The 14,807-nt window shown below is 42.3% G+C and overlaps 1 protein-coding gene across 1 annotated transcript in view; it reads right to left on the bottom strand.

The window, feature by feature from the left end:
- The window catches only part of HIVEP3 (human immunodeficiency virus type I enhancer binding protein 3), a 50,540-nt gene extending 36,663 nt beyond the window's left edge, over positions 1-13,877 (bottom strand). The window contains exons 1-2 of the mRNA XM_029285303.1: positions 8,811-13,877; positions 5,388-5,533 (exon numbers count right to left, since the gene is read on the bottom strand). Of these exons, the coding sequence (XP_029141136.1) occupies positions 5,388-5,533; positions 8,811-13,877 (5,213 nt within the window). The remainder of the gene's footprint in view (positions 1-5,387; positions 5,534-8,810) is intronic.
- Between the last annotated feature and the right edge of the window lie 930 nt (positions 13,878-14,807).

The following is a 14,807-nucleotide window of genomic DNA, read 5'->3' on the forward strand; positions in this document are numbered from 1 at the left end:
AGAAGAAGAAGAAGAAGAAGAAGAAGAAGAAGAAGAAGAAGAAGAAGAAGAAGAAGAAGAAGAAGAAGAAGAAGAAGAAGAAGAAGAAGAAGAAGAAGAAGAAGAAGAAGAAGAAGAAGAAGAAGAAGAAGAAGAAGAAGAAGAAGAAGAAGAAGAAGAAGAAGAAGAAGAAGTTGGAAGGGACCTTGGAGATCATCTACTCCAACCCCCTGCTCAGGTAGGAAACCCTATACCATTTCAGACAAATGGCTGTCCAGTCTCTTCTTAAAAACTTCCAGTGTTGGAGCATTCACAGCTTCTGGAGGCAGGTTGTTCCACTGGTTAATTGTTCTCACTGTCTCACTCTTTGGTTAGTTTCCATCCGTTACTTCTTGTCCTGCCTTCTGGTGCTTTGGATAATAGCTTGAACATAAAACACTGAAAATAAAGAATCAAGACAAGAAAACCAGCTTGTCTTTAAGCAGATCACCCACTCTGATTGTACCTATTTCCACATATCCTTATTTTTCACTATCTGTACAGAAAATCGAGAGGCCTTTCTTATGCCCTTCCCTAAAAGGTAAAGTGTATTATCTGCCAAGGAAGCAAACAACCCCAGTTCCTGATCAGCAATTCCTTCCTTCTTGTCCCATACAGTGTGTGGCATGCACACAGAAGAATTGCACATCACACTAAATTTTGCTTGTTTGTTAGATAAGCCACAATAAGCAGGTTCATATACCTGATGAGCAATAAATCATGTTGTACAAAATCTAGTCCAAAAAAAATCTAACAAGCCACATTACTGCCTACGGTGGATAAGTTAACTCAGCAGTCATGAACTGGCCCTGGAAGAAGCAGGGAGGAGTCAAAGAAGCAGAACAATTACAGCAGTGCTTCCTGACTTCAATAAGCTGCAGATGGGTGGACTTCTAAGTGTCTCCAGCCTATATGTCCACTGCTGAGCATTCTGAAGTTGATTTTATTTATTTGGAACTATCAAAGATAGGCAACGCTGACTTGTTTTCTTGCTATTTGCCAAGACCCAGTTCTTCTTCAATGTTTTTTTTTTAAGCTTTATCTCTACTTCCAGGATTTTGAGATTCACGCAGACTGTGGGTTCAGAGTTCAATTCACTCTTTTAATATTATTATTAGTTGGTCACAGATATTTAGACTGGATTTGGCATTTTTATCCACCTACCAAGTCATTTCTTATCAACAATTGTTAAATCTGGAATGTTCTGTGGCAGATATTTGTCTGATTGAATTCTAAAGTCCAGAATACTTTGGCTTAGTTTTCTATTATATAGTTTATTTTGTGGTCCCACCAGTTTTTGCTTGGAGACAAGTGGTATGTCTTGCAGATATTCCAATGCACCACTGCTCTAGTTTGTCAAACCTCTATGCTTCCCTCTATGCCAGGGGTGTCAAACTGCCAGCCCGCGGGCCGGACACGTGATACAGAAGCTGTGCCCACCCCTTTGCCGGCAATGGCAAAACAGCAAGTTTGACATGTCTGCTCTATGCTGTTTGCCATGACAAGCCAGGATCCCTGGTTGATCTCTCAAACAAATACAAAATACCATTCTTGATTGGCTTTTGTAGTAGAAATACTGATTCTAGTTCTTAAATCAGGGTAAACTAAAGGAAATCCAACAGGTTGTTTAGATGTGAAAGTACACATGCATGATTGTGGAAAATGGGAACAACTGGAAGAATACATATTCATGGTAAGCCATAGCTGTTGGATATTCTGGTTTATTATGATGTACAAAGACTCTTTTCAATATCATTTAAATGAGTGAAGTAGTATCTTGCCCCATCTTCTTATGCAGAAAATATAACTTTAAAAACAAAGCAATTGCACAGAATTTCTATTTTAAACATCACATTTTTTAAAAATGCCATCTACAGGTTCAATTTAGGTAAAAGCTCATAAATCTCTGCTCATTTCTGTTTGTGTTGTGCCCTGCAGATTTGTATTGTCTGCTTATTTATGCCAAGGGCAACCTGCTCACTTTTCACCAATAGCAATGAAAAAAGGTAATAAAGCAATAAGCTTGAGCTTCTAATTTTATATCTGTAGTTCCACATTTGGCTATTTTTATTAGGAACTGAAAGTTCTACCTAATCAAATTTAAAAAAAAGAAAAAGAGAAGAGTGTTTAATTATATATACCAATCTATTGCTTTCTTAGCTCAGCCTATATTTATGTACTTAAAAAAACCCCATCATATCAATATGTCCTTCCTGATAAAGCAACACAAATAAACCTTGGAAAACTTATACAGATATTGCATTTTATATTTGGTCTTAAAATGACCACAAAACTCCATCCACTGGCAATGTTAAAACTTAACTCTACTGTTTAGACTGTGCATTCATGGACAAAGGTGAACTCTTTTAAAAACTGCACAAGCAGACGGGAAGAAAAGGTCCAAGCTTGCTGGAGAATAATATAAAGTAGAATAACACATTGAGCTACAATAGCATTTGTCTTCACCACCATTGTTAGATCAGCTACAGTAGCTGCTGAAGCTATCATTTTGACTACAAACACAATAGCTAGATCTACATTATCATGGTAAACCAAAAACATACAATTGGTTTAGCACAATATAAGAATCCAGCCACTGACAGGGAATAGGTTTCTATAAAGAAGAGCAGAAGGTGTAAAAAAAATATCACTCAATATGAACTCAAAAGCAGGGAAACTGTGTTCCTCTAATCAATATTTCTCAGCCTTGGGAACTTTAAGATGTACAGACATCAACTCTCAGAATTCTGGCTGGCTGGCTGGAGAATTCTGGGAGTTGAAGTCAATAGAGCTTAAAGTTGTTGAGGTTGAGAAACACTGCTCTAGACATTGGGGAACTATCATTCCTGTGACTCCTCACTACTGGCCAACCTTGCTGTGACTGTTGGGAGTTATAATTCAGTAAGGTCCAGAAAGCCCCAGTTCTTTACCACTGAGAATAACTTGGAGCTTTTATCCCTACGTCAACCAAACTGGTTTTGCACTATTTCCTGAAGATATTGTGGTTGTTGCTAATTCAGCATCTGAGATTTGGATGTCAGTATTCACTAGAGGATAAACTGGTTGTGGTTCTGATAAGAACTATCAGACAGTGGAGAAAGAAAAGGAGAAAAAAAAATCCCTTCCATTTGATCTAATCTTTGGTAAGGACTAGAACTTCTCTCTTCCAAGAATCCCAAACTTCAATGTTTTCAGTTTGAAGATTTTCAAATTAAAAATGCTTCATATCTCCCTCATTTTCTGTCTGATCAAAAACCCAAAATGGGGATATGAACATTTTTGGTGGCAAATTACTACCAATACTTTATTATGGCATCATTATAGTTTGGGTTCATAATCTTGTATTAATATCTGGAGCTATATTAAATTTTTCAAGAGCAGTCAGTGGTATCTCTTTGTATGCAAGTTAAACACCATGCAGCCACTGGAATAATCTTTTCTGAATGGTAAAAAAATCCACATCTGGATAAGAAATCAGAAAGTAAAGCCTTTAGGGTTTTATGGGAAAGAATGAAATCAAGCTGTCAGAGGAAACAGTAAATGCAGACATATATACACACTCACAGAGAGAGAGAAATTCAGAACTAAATAAAAATAAACCCCAACAATAAAAAAATCCTATGTGTGAATATATTTTCCTTCCCTCATCTGCTATGAACCTTACAGCTATAATTAAAGGATAACCCATTCTGGAAATCATAATCTCATGCAGGTCTGTATTCTATCCTACCCTATAGAAAACTCTAATTCATTAGGCATTATTGGTGGTTGGGGGGGGAGTTAAAATAAAACAATTACCTCCTATGAGAGAGAAAAAGGAAGTAGGAAATACCTGTTAGAAGTCGATACTTAATGATCTACAATATTCAGAATGCTTATTTGGTGAAATCTGAAAGTCTAGGCAGACAGGCATGCACACACACACAAAAACATATGTTTATGTACATATACAAAATATGTCTGCACTCAATGTCCATGGAGATTCTCAGTCATCCAGGTCATGGTTGTGCCAAAAGTGCTTTTCAAAAGACAACTGGACTTTGTTTTTTTCTTTAAGAGGTTTTATTTCTCATCCAAGAAGTATCTTCAGTTCAGAACAGAAGAAGTTTCTTAGATGAGAAGTGAAATATCTTAAAAAAAAACAAAAACAAAGAAGTCCCGTTGTCTTTTGTTTGCACTCAGTTGGATCAAGTCACTTAAAGCAGCACTAATTCTAGAACTACACGGGTTGTTTTCTACAGGCTGAACAATCACCCAACTCACATCTCTTCTAAGCATTTGGGGGAGATTTCTGGGTTTGAAAAATAATAGGTAGATCTTCAATTTAGCTGAACTGGCAAGAAGTCAAGGTTATTGTTATTTTCTTCTCCGTGCTCTCTATAGTTCCAACTATATGGCTGCAACATTTAAATAAATAAGATGAAAATTAAAGTAGGTTCCATTTCAACATTAAACACCCCAATCTAGAGCATCAGATCGAAGCACAGAAAAAAAGTCTTTATCTATGGAAAGAGGGCCAGGGCTAGAAACTGGACTACACGTAATCCTCAACTTACAATAGTTTGTTTAGTGACCATTCAAACTTACAACGGCACTGAAAAAAGTGACTTATGACCGTTTTTCACACTTAAGAGCATTGTGGTATCTTTATGGCCACAGGATCAACATTTGGACATTTGGCAACTGACTCATATTTATGGCAGTGTCATGTGATCCCCTTTTGTAACCATCTGGCGAGCAAAGTCAATGGGGAAGCCAGATTCACTAAAGTGTGTTACTCATGTAACAACTGCAGTGACTGACTTAACTTTGGCAAGAAAGATCATAAAATGGGGCAAAACTCTTTTAATAAGAAATTTGGGGCTCAGTTGTGGTCGTAAGTTGAGGACTAAATGTACAACATTATACACAAACAAGCAACAGAACATTTGCACAAGATTGTACATACATTGTTTTGGACAGTCAGCCATAGGTGAAACTAGGATGAGCACATGTGATTTATCCTTTTAGCATCAAACTCTTATCCAACCTACTGAGATACTTGAAACAACACAACCCAACTCAAATCTTCTGGAAAAAGTCCGATAATCCAGCCCCAATCAATTCTTCTATTACTGCACAGGTAAAAATTCAGAAAATGAGAAACAGGTCTACTATTCTTGAAACCCGAAGCTACTTACCTGGCATATGAGTTGCTAGAGCCCACGACTATAACAATGATGAGAGGCAGAGAAAGGAAAGTAAAAAAACTAAGCCTAACTGGAGCTAATAAGGGACACCATTGCATTTTCCTCCAAGAGTTGTTTTTAGAATCAAAGCTTCCCCTCCCATCAGACACTATGGAATATGAGAACAACACAAATACTCACCCTCCTTCAAAGATCTTGATCCTGGTTGGTTCTCCTCGCTTGGTTACATGAATGTCATCTTCAGTTTTTCCTCTTTTATCCCTTTCCTTACTGGTTTGCATTGCATCTTTCTGGCCTTCACTGGGAAGGCGTGAGGGCAGATGGACCTATCTCCCCAAAAAACCAAAGCAATTTATTATTGTTTTTTAAAAAAAGAAAAAAAAGGAGAAAGAGGAGAAAGAAGGATGGTCACTTATCACAAACACCTTGCTTCAATCTCTTCCTGTGAAATAAAGAGTGGGCAGCTATTTCTGGCATGGGCTGCACTAAAATCAAATTTGGTGCCCTTTCTGTGTAAGGGAGCTTTAAGTATATTTCGGTGAAACTAAGTGCAATGAGTAGAGAATAGGTTGTACCTTAACTGCACTTTGAGTTGTACTCCAAGGGTTCCAATCATTGGTTATCTTAAACGTGGGCTGCTGTCAGTTGTTTCAATTTCTAAAGCAGGGGTGGGTAACCATGGCCCTTTTATGACTTGTGGACTTCAATTCCCAAAAATGGCTGGCTCAGGAATTCAGGGAATTGAAGTTCGCAAGTCATAAAAGGGCCATGGTTACCCACCCCTGTTCTAAAGGGACACAGGATGTCGTTCTCTGCTAAAGGTTTTGGGTGATCCATTCTGGAGCATGGAAATACCAATACTAAAATAAAATAAATAATTAAAAGGAAAAGTTTAGTATTACTAAATGGGACAGGACAATTATTTATGTTTTGCCAAGAAAGGTCAGCCACATATAAAAGTAATTTGAAATCTCAAGAACAACATTCCTGGAATTAATCTATGGATTCGGGGCTAAATCCTCAGCAGTAGCATACTCCAACTCATAAGAATGGACGGAACCCAGTTATATGTTTTTTATTGGATATAATTTCTCTGTGGGAATAAAGGAGCAAGCTTTTCTCTCTTTCCTTCCATGGCCCCTTAAAATCTACTCCAGAGGATCCCTCGGTCACCAGAATGGGTTTTGGAGTTCTGCTGGGAATGAGAAGCGGGTTGAGTGAGGAGGGCACAGGGGAGCACAAAGTCCTATTGTGCTACCAAAAGTCTGGTATGATGCTCTATTCCAGGGGTCTTCAAACTTGGCCTTTTTATGACTTGTGGACTTCAACTCCCAGAATTCCTCAGCCAGGCATGCTGGCTGAGGAATTCTGGGAGTTGAAGTCCACAAGTCATAAAAGGGCCAAGTTTGAAGACTCCTGCTCTATTCCATCCATTATCATCTAACCAGCCAGTGAGAAGTTAAAGAAGAACAAACGCGTAATCGGTGCCAAGGAATCTCTGCAGTCAGTTAGATAATTGTTTTAACAGGACAGAGGAAAGAGGTTATATGACTGGAACCATTTCCCAAAACATGAATCTGGTTTTCATCTAATATTTTTTTTTTTTTAGTCTGCTTTCAAGTTAAACAGTCTGACTTGACAATCACCCCAACATTATGCCAAAAAAACACCCTCTTTGACCCTGCAGGTGTTTCTGAGTATTCAGCCTTCTTTTCATCTCATGGCTGACTGCTTCATGTTGTCTTCAGCCCAAACAGCAAAGCTTTTCTCCAGGATAAACACGAAACGCTATGATTTTTATATAACTCTGTAAGATGTTACATTTACTCCTATGCTATGTCAGCCTCTGCTAAGCAACACACAGTCTTGGATCCAGACTCCCTCATCATGCCTCAAAGCATTTTAAGACCATAAAATCCCATCAAGCTCCTGTGATGAGACGTTCAATGAAAATATTAAAACATTAAAATTCTCTTCTCTAAGGATTACTAAGAGTTGTATGCATAAAATAACACAAAGCATTATACTTTTTACTTCTACTTCTCTTGACAGAAACCACTGTAACAGTCATTTTAATTGAGCAGCCTTCCAAGGCTCATCGCCAAAGATTGCCACATTCCAGACAAATGTAGTGAATCTCCCTGGCCCAAACAACCAAACTATAATAATTTCCAAGTTTGATCAGACATTACTAATTTCAGGGCTCAACTCTCCCTAAAACCAGTCTTCTTTGTTCATTGTTCTTTGCATGATTTCACTTTTTAGTGGAGCCCTCAACCACTCCGAGGTACTTTCAATCAATGATCTGTCTGGCATGGAATCGATTTCATTGCTACCGTAAAACATGTAATTGATTTTACATACCGCCCAAGAACAGCAAAAGGTTTCTGAAAAGTGTCCATACTCATCTTGCATAAGTTGCCATTTACCTGGGGCGCCAGATTTAGGAAGCCTTCTATGACTTCTATTAACAACTATTTGCAAGCCAACTCACCACAGCCAACTCGCTGTGGCCAACTCACCATCACCAACTCACCATTCCATTTAATTATTTTAAATAAATAAAAATTATTTTAATCTTTGTCATTCGTATTTCATTTAGTCCCTCCTTTTGCATCCTATAATGATTCTATTCCACCCTTTCTCTGATATTAGTGTAACTTTTGTCCTGCGGCAAGTTGGCCATGGCTAGCTGCCCTTTGGCAAGTTGGCTGCAGCCAGGTGATCCAGCAAGTTGGCTGTGGCGAGTTGGCCACAACAAATTGGCCCTGGTGATTGCCATAAATGCATTGAACTGACTTCAGGAGCAGCTGCATTCAGTTTTCTCTGAACTGGGAGATACGTTATCTTGCCTATTTCTATCTGTTTTGTTGTGCGGAATAGTAAAGCTCCCTAGCTGAAATCTGAAATGAGTAAGTTGTTAGCTGAAATCTAGCAACTTACAAAGAGGAAGCTTCCACACACTAGTCACTCACAGTGTTGGGAATAGACAGTGTACAAATGACTCAGCACTGGGGTGCTCACTAGGAAGCAAGGCATTTAATACAATTTTCATGGCAAGGATTGATTCTACAATTTGATCTGGGCAGCAAAGCCAACAAAGAAGTGCATCCACAGCCCATTCCTTGGGCTGACCGCACATTATAAGGCTATAAAATGGATCAGGCTGACCTTCTCCAAAGCAGAACCTTTCAAAAGTACTGGCTTTACTCCTGTGATATTTCCTAATCATTGGTAATTCTGAAAGTTGCAGCTCCAACATATTCAAAGACACCAGACTGGGGAATGACAGAAGAAAGCAACTCTGTTGGAGAACCCAATACACCCAGGTGTGTTGTCTTTAGCTAGTTTGACAGCAGTTTATTTTAAGCAACAGAGTTGGGGGTTCTAGAGCAACTTTCTCCAACCTGGCGTCTTCCAAATACGTTGGGCTGAGAACCTCCAAAACATCCAGCCAGCACTGCTTTGGGGAGCCAGTTCTAGGTAGTTGTGACCCAATTCATCTGAATAACATGTTGAGCCAGTTCTTTGAAGCCTGGCAGCAATGCTGTCCAATTCTTAAACAAACAGATGAGGGCCAAAGGAAAAAGTGATTTTCCTTACCTCTGACATTTTGGGGTTCCTGGAACTTGAGGGTACAAGCCTCCCTGTCTCTGGACGTGGAGCAGTAGCCATGGTGTAGGTTTCTTTGCTCACCTTTTGCTTGGAGCGTAGGAGTGACAGGGCAGCTTTAGTAGATACACCGGGGAGGTTGGGATTATACAGGCTAATGCACCAGCTGGCATACACGGAGGAACTGTGGTCAACTTGCTGAATGTGATTTGGTTTTGTGTAATTTAAATAGCACCAACTGACATTAGTAGTTGTGTGGAGACTGGGGAACGGAAGTACCTTCTTAACATCTGTACTGTCCTGAGACTTCTTGGAGCTTTGAGCAGCTGCTGAAGAACATGCTGAGCTCAGAGGATTTGCCACCAAGGCTTCTGCCGATTCTTTCAAATCCTCCTTCTTCACTTTCTCAGGAGCGTGGTTGCTTTCAGGCTTCTTTCTCACTGGCTGCTTACATTCTTTTTGAACGTCAAAGCTAGAGGCCTCAGACTGTGGCAAGACCAGGTTTAAGGCAGCCTGGCCTTTGGGGGATTCTGACTGTTCAGACAATATATCTGGGAGTGTTTCTGCCTTGGCTGCTGTTTGATCACGTTTTTTCCCTTCCTCCATTGTATTGGATGTCATCACTATTTCCAGCTTCTCTTCTGTCTCAGAGAACTCTTCTTCCTTCACCCGTTTCTGCTGCTGGGTTTCCATGGTGAGCTCCAAGCTCCCAGCTGGAGAAAGCATCCGCTTGCTTCCTCCAGCATTTGATGGGCTCTCTTCGAGATCCAAGACGCTTTCAGACATGGGGCCCAGGGGAAAATAGCCTTTCCTTTCCGACAGAGACAATGGCAGCCGCAGGTACGGATTGTGGATCAGGGTCTTCTGCTCCTCTGTGATCATTTGAGCCAAATCAAGACCAACACTGTGAACATTAGCAGTGCAGACCAGAGTACCCTTGGTCTGATAGTCCTCAAATTTTGGCAGTAGGATTGAAGAGGCGCTGCAATGGGACTGAGTGACTAGGATCTGGGAAAGAGTGGTGTACATTGCACTTCCGTAGGATGGCATGTTAGCCTGAATGCGAACTGGGACAACTAGAGATACCACAGGCTCTGAACAGGCAGGTACCACCAACTGAGAAATGGAGATGGATGCAGAGGGGCTACTGGGCCGAGCTAAAATATGCAGTCGGCTCTCAGAGCCATAATCTATAGATGGGGAGAAGGTACGGCTTCCAATTTCAGGAGAGAGGCTGGATTTCAGATGGGGCAAGTGGGCACCAATGTCACTTGGCAGCTGGAGAGCAAGCTGTGACTGAAGAGGCAGAAACAATGCAGAAGGGAGTGGTGAGGATCCTGGATAATGGAAGGGCAAGATTGATGGGCTCTGCCTGATTATGATATCAGCCGGGTGTGACAGCAGCGGAGGGGCAATGTGTAACTGGCCCTGATGCAGCAACGCTTCTTGAAGAGGAAGTGCTGCGCTTTGAAATAAGGAATGAGGGACCTGAGGGATGGAATACTGACTGGAGAATATGTCTGCCATGGTCTGAGAGGAGAAAAGCTCAACTGAATGTCCCAATGGTGGCAAAAGGTGCTGGAATGGTAAGAGAGAAATTTGTGGGCCCATGTACTGCTTTTCATGGAGGGTTAAATGAGGGACAGGTGGATGGACCACTTGCAGAGCTTCAGCGTAGGGATATGTGCACAAGGACTCAGAACAGTCTTTTGGCTGATCCTTGTCAGCTGGGTACCCTCTGTGAGAAGAGAAAGAGGAGGAGGAGGAAGAGGAGGAAGGCAGTTGTTGATATGGCAAGCTTGCAGCAGGAGACTGAGTTGAAGGTTGCACGGATTCCTCAGTCTCAGCTGTTCCTTTGGAGGCAGAGTCTGGCTCATGCTCTGGATGCCTGGTGAGAGATGCCTGCCGAACCAAAAAGCACTTTCTCCTCTCCTGTGGAGCTGCTGTTGTTGTTGTTGGAATTTGGGATGTAGAAGGAGATGAAGACAAGCTCCCATAGTCAAAGGACTTGCTGCGGATCTCCGACATTGGAGAGGAATGTGAGACATTGGGTGTCTGTTCAGAAGCAGACCTCCTCATTTCTCGGGAATGGTGGTGATGGTGGTGGAGATGGGAACTTGGTACTGTTAACATGTGGGAGCCGAGGCCAAGGCCAAGAGGTTTACCATGAAATTCAGAGGACTGAGAAACAGTTTCCTCTCTCTCAAAAGAAGCCGAGTGACTAGAAGTATGGGAGATGCTGCTTTCCTGACTTGGGCTTCTGATTGACTCAAAACTGGATTCTCCAGAAGACTGGGCCATTTCTGCTAGCCGTAGCCTCTTCTTTTTGGGTGGTAGCTTCTCTGCAGGAAGTTGGGAGAGAGACTGGCTTCTCTGTGGCCACTGAAATTTCTCCAACTTTTCTGGCTCTTTCGGTGGAGGCTCCGGTTCCATTTCTGGCCTATCAGGTTCTTCAGTGACCAGAATCTCAGGGACTTGAATATTAGGTTGACGCACAAGCTTTGGCTGAAGGGAGTGAGTTGGTCGGCCATGTTGGACTTCTGGTTGGGAGGCATAAGACAAGAGCAGCTTTTCCTCTCCTTCTAAACTACTCTGCTGTTCTATGGAATCTGACTTCTCAAAAGAACTTGTATGTTGGATGACAGAGATTTCCTTTGAGGTTGTTCTCCTCTCTTTGCCCTCTGGAGTAAATAGGGGATTTGCAGTTCTAGGATGAAAACTTATACTAACCTCGGAAAGAGGCACAGGTTGAGCGGGATCCATTGCTGGCTTCACAGACTTGGAAGTGAGGTTCAAGGCCACATCACTGGATTTCAACCCCATAAACTGAGTGACTGGTCCACTTCTAGAAAAGGATGCTTCAGTTAACTCAAAAGCTGGTGGATCTTCATCATCACCAAGACTCTTTTCTTTTCGCCTCTTCCTCAGTGGAGTCAGTTCTAAGCTAGTTCCCAACTTATAATGCATCACTTGTGGCCCTGGATCAGATTCCATCAAACCTTTCTCCATTTCAGATAAAGTATATGAACTGGAAGAGTGAGGTTTGGAGATCTGAAGTTCTGAACAATAGTACTTTTTGTGGGCTTCATAATTATCTCGTTTCTTGTATCGAGCACCACAGATATTGCACTCATACATAAATCCTTTTGTTTTGGTGCCCTTCCTTGACTTCTTGGTCAACTCACTCTCCTTGGTCTCTTGTTCTTCTGGAGGTCTGGAGAAGCTTTCCTTGCCTGCTGCGCCAACCTCTTCTGAGCTGTACTCCATTCCCAATGGTAGCTCAATAGCTGGCTGCCGTTTTAGCATCCGGGGATGGGAAGACATCTGACTGCGGCTTAAGATCTCCGATTCAGCAATGTGATCATCGAAAGAATAACTACCTCTAAAGGAGTGAGAAGAACTCATAGTGCATACAGCTGAAGGCATAGAGTGGCTTCTTAGAAGAGGCACTGTCTCCGTGGCACTGTGGGATTGCTGGAACGATAACAAGGATGATTCAGGCTTCATTTTTTCAATATGAGATGTCAACGACTTTGATGGATCTGGTTGGCTACCGGAACCAGGTTTGATGTCTAGCTGAAATGATTCTCTGAAAGAGCCAGGCTTTGGAGATTCGATACTGCTCCGTCTAGACAAAGAACTCCTTCTTGGTTTAACACTATCAATTTCACTCGTATCAACAACTGCCTCGTTGATGGTGATCAGCTTGGTGATATGTTCAATAACCTGTGTCCGAGGCACAGACAAAGGAACAGTACTCAGCTTTTCTTCAGACGAGACTGGGGGAAATTCTGGAGTCGTGGTTGTGGCTAACATAGCAGTCCGCTGGCCTATCCTCCCACATTTGCCAAAAATGATTTCTGCGTATGATTTTGCATTTGTATTCGGCGGACTAATTTGCTGCTCTGCACTCTCTGATCTTGAGAAGTAGCCTGATTCGGTGCTTCCTTTACTGCCAGGACTAAGGAAAGCCTGTTCCTCGATAACTTTCTTCCTCTCACTTAGACGGAGTGCAAGCTTTTGTTTGATAGTGTGCGTTTCTTCTGATTTATGACTCTGGGCAAGGTCTGAGGATGGCTCTACAAAAGCACTGCTGTCATCAAGGGATTGAGACATGCTAGAATGGAGAAAGGAGGTGCTTTCTTGGCTTGAACCTTGACTTCCTGCCCCATACAACATAGTTTGCTTTCGCCTGGTGGATAGTTCCAACAAATGGCCTGGGGTGCTTCTGGTTTCCTCTTCAGAATCTGTGCTTTCTCCTTCTGTAGGCTCTTCAAATTCCTCTCCACCCATCTTCTCCACCTCCAAGCTGGAAGGGTACAACTCTGTAGCAGTGCCTGAAGATAACCCAGCTTTGATGCGATGAGCGTGAGATTTTCGGTGCTTGTACAAATTGCTTTTGGTTTTGAAGGAAAAGCCACAGGGAACACATGGATAGGGTCTCTCACCTGTGTGGGATCGGATGTGTTTCTGGAGAACACTTGGTTTGGCACAAGGCCGGCTACAGTACTGGCAAATGTATTTGCCTGGCTTCTGTGGCTTCTTTTCCTTCTTGTGTCCTTCTTCAGATGGTTTCAAAGAAACCTGCAAGGTACGAGGGATGTAGACCTTTTGAACAGGGGGTTTGTCTTCTTCAGTAGAAACAGAGGAGCAGGATGGTAAGATCTGACCGTGACTGGAAGGGAGCCCAGAAGAAGGAAATGAGCCAGAGGGAATTGATCTTGCTGGATCAACAAGCTGCCAGGTAGGGCCTTCTTGCTTTCGGGGAGTCCTGTATGCTGGTGACAACGAGTGCTGTTGAAGTTGGGCCATGTGCGATGGATGCTCAAAAGAGGAATGCTTGGGTTGAGCTTGTCCTGTCTTCTCCTGAGCCTCCTCCCTTGAAAAACATTGCTGGGATGCAACATCTTGGAGGGGAGAGCCTGGTAGCAGAGCAGAGCTGCTTGGATACGGAGTCATGGAGGAGATACTGCTTTGAAAAGCTTCTCCTTTCACGAGCCTCTTTCTTGGAACCTCATCCCCCTTTTTTGTGCTCCTCTTGCTTTGTTCAGGATCCATGGCCTTTGAAAGGGGGAGCAGAGGGGGAGCTGGAAATGCTATTTCAGGAAACTGTCACCAGGCTTCATTTACAGCAAAGGGAGGTCTCCCCTGTGGCGTTCCTGCTTTGCTTGCATTGGAGATGAAGCCAGAGCTGCTAAGAGCCACTGTAGATTCAAGATTTCAAAGTGTCCCAAGTTGCTATTTGATTCAGGGGAAAAAAATCCTGAAGTAATAGAGGGACAGGGGGGGTGGGGATGTGGGTCAACAGAGTTCACACTGGTAAAGCATGACAAACTACTTCAAAGCAGGAAAACTGTCCAAAAGTTGCAGTTCAAATATTTTCCTTGTGAATTGTGTTGAAGCTTTAAACCGAGCCATCGCAGTGCCGTTGACTGCGGCAAGTCTTCAAAGACAAGAAGCAACCCAGGAAGTGCCTCCTGTTCTTTTCTCATGCAAACCTTTGTAAACTTGAGACTCCTATGTTCATCTTGCAACCATCCCTCTCTGTGTCCTTCCTTGGCTTGGGGAGAAACCCCCCCCACACACACACACAGCAGACCACAGCTTTTTCTGTGTGAGCATGTGCATGCAATTCTCTCTTTTGTCTTCCTGCTCTTCCACTTTGATGTTCAGAGACCTTGGAAGATGTTACCACTCACCTTTCTGAAATGACAACAAAGAGAGAAACACATTCAATTACTATCATTCCCAGTTCTCCTACTTTACGCTGTCAAAAAGGCAGAGTTCTTAGTCTTCTTCAGGCATTCAGCTGGACATGTGACACTTGTGAAATAACTGCACAGAGAATCCCCAATTCTTTCTCTTCCTGACTTTCACTGAATTCTGTTGGAAATTTCCTCTCCTGAAGGAAGTATACTCACATTTGCTTGGACACAAGGACATCTCTCTGCACGACCCAGGACCTCAAGAAACCATAGTCCCAGTCGG

This window comes from Protobothrops mucrosquamatus, unplaced genomic scaffold (assembly GCF_001527695.2).
Source record: "Protobothrops mucrosquamatus isolate PMUCROS unplaced genomic scaffold, P.Mucros_1.0 scaffold1486, whole genome shotgun sequence".
NCBI lineage: Eukaryota > Metazoa > Chordata > Lepidosauria > Squamata > Viperidae > Protobothrops > Protobothrops mucrosquamatus.